This window comes from Grammomys surdaster, unplaced genomic scaffold, assembly GCF_004785775.1.
Source record: "Grammomys surdaster isolate TR1022 unplaced genomic scaffold, NIH_TR_1.0 126313, whole genome shotgun sequence".
In the NCBI taxonomy this organism is placed as follows: Eukaryota; Metazoa; Chordata; class Mammalia; order Rodentia; family Muridae; genus Grammomys; species Grammomys surdaster.
In genome coordinates this window covers 11,272,360-11,280,164 of record NW_021621113.1, presented here as the reverse complement: position 1 = coordinate 11,280,164, position 7,805 = coordinate 11,272,360, and the positions used below count along the sequence as shown (strand labels likewise).

General features: G+C 50.0%; 1 protein-coding gene across 1 annotated transcript; it reads right to left on the bottom strand.

The window, feature by feature from the left end:
- Positions 1-147: 147 nt before the first annotated feature.
- Positions 148-6,063, bottom strand: Mul1 (mitochondrial E3 ubiquitin protein ligase 1). The gene is made up of 4 exons (XM_028759734.1): positions 5,865-6,063; positions 2,968-3,055; positions 2,318-2,438; positions 148-1,576 (listed from the first exon to the last, which is right to left on the bottom strand). Exons 1-4 carry the CDS (start codon positions 5,982-5,984, stop codon positions 847-849), a joined length of 1,059 nt encoding a protein of 352 aa, XP_028615567.1. The 5' UTR covers positions 5,985-6,063; the 3' UTR covers positions 148-846.
- Positions 6,064-7,805: the final 1,742 nt, after the last annotated feature.

Genomic DNA, 7,805 nt, shown 5'->3' with positions numbered 1-7,805 from the left:
CAGGCCCACTGTGTGCTGAGGATAGTGAGGTTGTCTTGACAGGCCCACTGTGTGCTGGGGACAGTGAGGTAGTCTTGAGAGGCCCGCTGTGTGGGTGCCCCCCGGCCACCCTTCTTTGGCAAAAGCAAGCAAAGAAGACACAAAGGCCAGAGGCCAGGGCAGCAGCAGCCTTCACTCTCGTTTAATGACATCTCTATGGGAAACTGGAGCAGCCTGGGAAGCCAGGCAACAGTCCCACGTCCTCAGCTCTAGTGCCTTCCCTGTGTCAAAGGCAAACACCCAGGCTGCCTACCACCTAAAACACCTAGAAGAGCCTCCTGTCCTCCTGCTGACCTGTGCCCCACCCAGATGGGCCAAGCAGATGGCTGACCTGCTGTCTTCACACATATGCAAACATTACTCAGTAAAGTAAGCAAGTAAGGAAGACACTGTGGCCTGCCCACCTGACAAGTCTTTAGAAATTCTTTCCCCTGAGCAGAAGCATGTAGAGGAGTCTGGGCAGTCTCCCAAGAGGCCAGACTGTAAGGCCCTTCTTCCCAGGCTAACCAACTCACCCCTGCCACACACATACACACACCCTAGGGAGCAGGAGTCGAGAGGACTGGCCACGGAGCCTGGACAACAAATTGGTCTTATTCAGTCATACACATGGATCTAGCTCCTGAGAAGGGGCCCTCACCATGGGACCCCCCCCAGGTCCAAGTTGAGAAGCAACCCCCAGCTGTTGGAGGTGCACAGCTCGCTGGTGTCCCCTCCATCATACATGAAGGTACAGCCACCCCACCAAAAGGCCTCAAGACAGACCGTGACAAGGGGAGGGACACTTGCCATGTGACCACAAGACCCCTAGCTGTTATACAGGGGTATCACCCTGGTGATCTCCCTCCGACAGATCGGGCACCTCTTGGGCTCTGGCAAGGCAAGATAACATTGGCGGCAGGAACACACGTGCCCGCACTCAAGGAAGACACAGGACTTGAAGCTACTCAGACACACAACACAGGCGCTCTTCAGACTCTCCCTGTCCTCAGGTGAGGCTTGGCTCAGCAGGTGGGCCTCATGTTCAAGGAACTCTTCCTGGAGCTGCTGCTGGCGCAGGCGCTCCTGCCGATGAAGGTACTGCTTCCTCAGGATGAAGAAGAGGATGGCACAGGTGGCAAAGCCGAACACCAGGACTAGAACCTTCCAGAGTCGGACACTCGACTCCTGTCTGTGCAGCAAGCTGTCGAAGTCCTGGCTGCTCAGATAGTACTGCATGCCTTGCTTGGGGGGCTGCAGGCGGACAGAGTTGTTGTCCAGAACCAGCTCACCGATCCCTGTGAGGGTGGCTCCGACCTTCAGCATCTCCTCTGTCTCCTGAATGCCTTTGGGCCGCTCACCGCTGATGTAGTGGCCAATGGCATCAGTGAAGGACTGCACAGAGGGGTGGAACTTCTCGTACACAGTCTCTAGGCCCAGATCCACCGAGTCCAGGGGCTTCAGCACTCGTACAGACACAGACACGTCGTCCTCATGGGGCACAAGGTCAAAGGGCACAGTGTTAGTCCTCTGGTGAATGATCTTGGAATAGTCATTCCTAAAAAATGCAAGGACCAAAGATGAACAAAGAGGAGCAGGCGCCCGACTCCCACACATGGGGTCCCCTGCATGTGGGGTGCACATACAGAATCCACGCCCGACTCCCACACATGGGGTCCCCTGCATGTGGGTGCACATACAGAATCCACGCCCGACTCTCACACATGGGGTCCCCTGCATGTGGGTGCACATACAGAATCCACAGGAGGGACCCACCATCCTAACTGGAGGCCAGTCTCCATTCAGTGAGTCCTAAAGCATTAGTGAGTCCAGAGCAAGGAGGGGCGGCTCAGGTCCCTCAGGTCTCAGTGGACACCGGGGAGCAACAGAGGTCACCTTTAAGGTCTACGCCCTTGTGTCACCATCACAGAATACCTGAGACAAAAACCTGCTAGAAGCAGATGGGAAAATGGCTCACTTTGTGGGCAGGCACACAATTATTTAAGCAAGTCCTCCCGTGACTGAGCTATACGTGAGTGGTTCTACCGCTTCACTGTGCTAAGAATCAACGGATTCCAGGTCCCCTCTCAAAACCAGGTTCTGTAATGAGGAAGTGGGCCTAGGAGCCTGAGCTATGACAGCTGCTTCCTGGGCTCTAAGGGAAGTGCACAGCGCACACAGCAGCACTGGGGGCACGGAGAAGCAGCTCTGCATCCAGTCTCCAAGAAGCTAGACTCGGCAAGCCCAGGGCCCAGAACAGACCGAGTGAGGTGGCATAGAGAGGCCAGAGGGCACTCACCAAAGGTGGGTTGTTCGGTTCCACACCATCTTATGCTCCTGAAGAGTCAGCCGCTGAATCACCCCCTTGCAGTTTTCCACAAACTGGCTGTTGAGCGTTTCTTTGACAGAGCGCACAGCTCCTGGGGAGAAAGCAATGATGGTCTCTGAAGGATGCTCTGACCTCTCCTTAAGGACTCCACGTGCTGAGCTTCACTAACTAATCAACACAACAGCATCCATGTCACTGTAAGGCACATCTAGAGAGCACGCTGCAAAGTGCCTGACGTAAGTGCCTCACCTGAATCACGTCACTTGGTGCTTAACAACTACCCTAGACCACACTGAGTCTCTCTGAAACAATCAGAAGTCCACATTGGCTTGGTCACCTTGTCCCAACACCATTAAAAGGCTCTTATGAGGGTAGGCAGGTTAAGCACCACTAAGCCTGATGACCTGAGCCCTGGAAAACATACAAGAAGGTGGAAAGAGAGCCAACCCCCAAGTTGTCCTTTGACCTCCACCAGTGTGGAGTGGCACCTACACATTGCCCTCCCCCACACAAGATAAAATAAACAAATAAATGTAAAAGAACTATGTCAGCCAAGATGGTCTTCATTCGGTATTGGAACAAGGCAGTTGCTGCCACTCCCACTAAACAAGCAAACGCACCTTCAATGACAGCATAAGGCACACACTTTCCCGGTGCTTCTGAAAGAATGCCCTTTAAATCTTCACCCAAATGAATCTTCTTAGCTCCCTAAGTGCAAAAATAAATAGATATTAAACTGGACACTGAGTACTGAAGTGCTCTATCAGACTTAAGGTAAGGTGGGGAGAGGGATGAGGGAGAATCCGGAGGCTCCTGTTCCGAAGTCCGGCCCTGAACATGAAGGCTCTAGGCTCCTTGTCCCCAAGGCTGGAGGTCACCATCTTCTTGCCAGTTCAACAAAACGCTCCTTTTACCTGAATACTTCTACAAGCGAATATAAAAGGTGCTCGCTACTTGGCACACAGTAGAAGGAACCTCAGCAGACAGGGGCTAGCTCAAGCTGCAGTGTATCCTTGATGACTCAGGGGCTAGCTCAAGCTGCAGTGTATCCTTGATTCTGAACACCTTCACTCATCTGAGTCGGCCTCCAAAACTGTAAGGGGAGGGAGAAGACAATCTCATGGAATTTTAGGTAGGATAAATGAACTTTGAGGGACAGGAAAACACAGTCCACAGCTGACACATGGAAGCCATGCAATAACCAAGCACTCTCATCACAAAAACAAACAAACAAACAAAAAAACCCACAGGGGAGTAAGGTACAAACTCAGCTCTGTAAGCTCATAACCTGACCAACAGATGAAAGTCTAACCTGAGAACTCCCACAGCTTTTCCAGGAAGGGTTCATTATTTCATCCTTTTTTAGGCTAAGTCTCAAGTACCACAGGCTGGCCTAGAACTTAGCGTGCATCTGAGGGTTCCCTTCAACTTGTTTTGTTGTTGTCTGTTCTGGGTTTGTTTTTGTGCTTGTTTGTTTGGTTTTGGTTTTGAGATAAGATCTCCCTCTAGCTACCCCTAGGGCCTTGGCTTCTCCCAGCAGCAGGAATTTCCTGGGGAAATTTCAGTTTCTTGGAGTGCACTGTTTCAAGAGTCTGACAGTCAATGAGAAGGACAAAACAGAAATCTTCACTCCTGCCTGGCCTGTCACACTACCCTCTAACCCAAAGACCTAAATTTAAGTTCCAAGCTGGCTTAGTTCCAATGCCTCTCCCTGTGATAAAACACTTGGAAGAAAACAACTTAAGGGAGGAAGGGTTTATTTGGGTTTTTCACGGTTCAAGGATGCACTCAACCTGGGGAAGTGGCTAGTTTTACATCAACTTGACACAGCTGGAGTTATTTGAAAGGCGGGAAACTCAACTGAGAAAAATTCCTCCCTAAAACCCAGCTTAACTAGAGATTGAGGGGGGAGGGCCCCAGTCTATTGTGGGTGGCTCTACCCCTGGGCTGGTGATCTCCGTCTGTAAGAAATCAGGCTGAGCAGCCCATGAGGAGCAAAGCAGTAAGCAGCACTCCTCCAGGGCCTCTGCATCAACTCGTGACTCCAGGCCCCTGCCCTGTTTCAGTTCCTTCTGATGTCCTGCAGCAATGAACAGTGATTTGGAAGCATAAGCCAAATAAACACTTTCCTCCCCAAGTTGATTTGGTGACAGTGTCCCATCACATCGAAAGTAACCCTGACTGAGGCAGAACGTCAAAGTAAAGGGGGCTTAAAGCAGCTGGTCACATGATATCCATAATCAGGAAACAGAGCCATGGAGAGCTCTGTGTGTTCTGCTCACTCTCTCCCTTTTCCACAGTCAAGGACCCAAGCCCAGAGAACGGTACTGCCCATTTTCAAGGCAAACCTTGTCATCAAAATTAACCTAATGGAGACAAGCCCTCACAGGTGCACCGAAAGACTTGTCTCCTAGGTGATTTCAGCTCCTGCTTAGTTGACAGTTAACACTAGCTGTGTGACATTTCCTTTCAATGTCAAATGTCTGGGTTTGCGATCATCAGCGAATACCCACTGTCATCTATCTCAGGCAATCATTGAGCTAACAAAAATAAGTCCAAGCAGAAATGTGTGGTGTGAGCTGTTAAGTGCAACCCTCAGATGAGAATGTAGTTTTAAAGTAACTATAATATACAAAGAAATGACTGTAGAAACCAGGAGCCGAGTGGTTAAATGAATGAGCCTCTAAGTTTGCTGTTCTCCAAGTTGGAATCACCCCTGCCTTAAATATCTTCACATCCTCCATCTCCGCCCCAAATATCACCTTGTTTAAAACGGCGAAGCCCCCTGTCAACTGGCCACAATCTAGAATCACTTGGAAAGAGTGTCTCAATAAGAAACTGTCTATATTGGATCAGCCTGTGTAGGCACAGCTGTTAAGACACTGTCTTGACAGCTCTAACTGACGTGGAGAAACTCGCCTGTTGTGTTGTGACTGATACCACTCCCTAGGACTGGGCTCTGGACTGTACAACAGCAGAGAAATCAAACTGAGGGCTAAGCATGCATGTGTTTGTTTCTCTCGACTCGGACGTGATTTGGTAGCTGCCTCAAGTTCCTGCCTGGACTTCCCCACGATGACGGATGGTAACCTGAAACTGCGCACTAAATAACCCTTCTCCCTCTCCTAAGTTGCGTTCTGTCGGAGTATTTTACTATAGCAAAAGAAACGGAACTCTCCGTTTCCCTATATTTGCACACTTTTCTCTGCCTGACTCCAACCCGATTTTCGCCTTATCACACGGTCCGATTACGTGTAGACGTCTCGTTGTCCTAGAATGGAATATCCCCCAGGACAACGGCTTGTTTTTCTCACAGCATGTTTTCGAGAAATAGTTTTTACAGCACTGCGATGACGTCCAGTGCACTGGGGTTAACTCCGAGGACTTTGGAGCGAAGGGGCGGGGCAGCCTCGATGCAGCGGGTGGCCGGGGTCCCCTCTGGCTGCGCGTCGTCTGAGGCCCTGTGGCTCCCCGGTGAGCCCCGGTGCGAGCTGCCAGCGAGGCCCCCCTCACTGACCTTGAGTTCCTGGGCGGCCTGGGCCTTCTGCCGATATATGGAGTACAGCACGGCGGTGACCATCGAACTGGTGCCCAACAGGAGGACCTGGCCGAGCGACGGCCGCGCTCCGCTCTCCATGGCGACTCCGAGCCGCGCCAGACGCCTCGAAATCACCTGCGACCCCTACACAGCCGCGCAGCTTTTCCTGGTAACCGTAGGCTCGTCGCCCTTTGATGACGTCTACACAGGAAATGGAGACCCGGGATGGGGGGGCAAGGGGGACCGGAAGTCGTTGCTTAAGTGGTTGCGACGTTACTGCGGCCTCCTGGGAAAGCGGTGGGATCCCAGGAGGACCGTGAAGGTTCCGCACTGGCTGTGGTCACGTGGCAGCACTCCCTCCGGCTTTCTAGACTTTCTCGCTCTGTTACTGTTATATGACATCTTATCCTATGAGAACGTGCCTCAGCGGATTTCTGAGTTCGAGGCCAGCCTGGTCTACAGAGTGAGTTCCAGGACAGCCAGGGCTCCACAGAGAAACCCTGTCTCGAAAACAAAACAAAACAAAACAAAAACAAAAAAAAGAACGTGCCTCGGTGCACATATAGAAAGCAGGACCCTCCTACTTTATGGGTCCTTGAGATGGAACTCAAGTCCTTAGCCATAGTGGCAAATGCCTTTACCCACTGGGCTGTTTCTTCAGCCCTTACTGGATTATTTGATGTGGCCGCCATCAGATGAGAAGCTGAATGACATATGTGTTAAGCACTAAGAAGTGTTACGCTTTAAACTATCAGAGAACCTTGAAACCTGGGTTTTAAAGATGAAGAAACTGCGGCCAGAGGGGATGGGGAACATGGTCAGAGGCATACTGCTGAGGAGAGCTGGAGAGCAATTAGTCCAGCTTCAAAGTCTTCAACCTCTATACCAGCTGAATCACTAAAATAGCTCTTAATCTACCACCACCACCCAAAACCAGCATACTGCTTATTTAATATAATAACCGCAAGTGTTTTTACTGAGTGACTATTATATGCCATGTACTGTGGTTACATTTCCTAGGCTTGCATTTCACTCCACTCTTTAGGGACCAAACCCGGGGCTTTAAGTGCTTTTCCACTTAGCTCCATCTCAGCCCCTCCAGACCAGCATTTGATGTATTCAACACTGCCACAGAAAAGGTTTCAGAAGAGGAAACTGGGGCTCAGGTTAAGAAATACACTCAGTCCAGCACTCAGTAAGCACAGGAAGGCGGATCTCTGAGTTCAAGGCCAACCTGGCCTACAGAGCGAGTTCTAGTACAGCCAGGACTACATAGAGAAACCTTGTCTCAAAAAACAGGAACGGGGAGAATAAAAATACACTCAGACCTTTAACTAAAAGTGATAATGGGCTTCAAACCCAGGCGACCTATCAATAACTCTTACAACTCCTCTCAGACACCTGCTTCCTAAAACAACCAGAGATGCTGCAAGTCTCAGCCAGCACATCTGCCTGCGAAGCCTGAATTCTCCTTGCAGTGTCCTACAGGTTATTCTTTATTTTTTTTTTTTAAAGATTTATTTATTTTATTTATGAGTACACTGTGGCTGTCTTCAGACACACCAGAAGAGGGCATCAAATCTCATTACAGATGGTTGTGAGCCACCATGTGGTTGCTGGGATTTGAACTCAGAACCTCAGGAAGAGCAGTCAGTGCTCTTAACCACTGAGCCATCTCTCCAGCCCCCCTACAGGTTATTCTTAAAATTCCTCAAAATAGATCTATTGACCCAAGTCAATATTCATTGGAGTGTTTTTAAATAACAAAAAATAAAAATGATTTAATGCCAATAATCAGTTGATTGAATAAAATTTGAAATATTTGTTGAGGCAGGAAAAACGTTGGGACGAGAAAAAGAAGCCCCTTACTCAGCAATTTGGTCAAAGCCTCTTGCCAGAAAAGAATTCCAGCATAAAGGT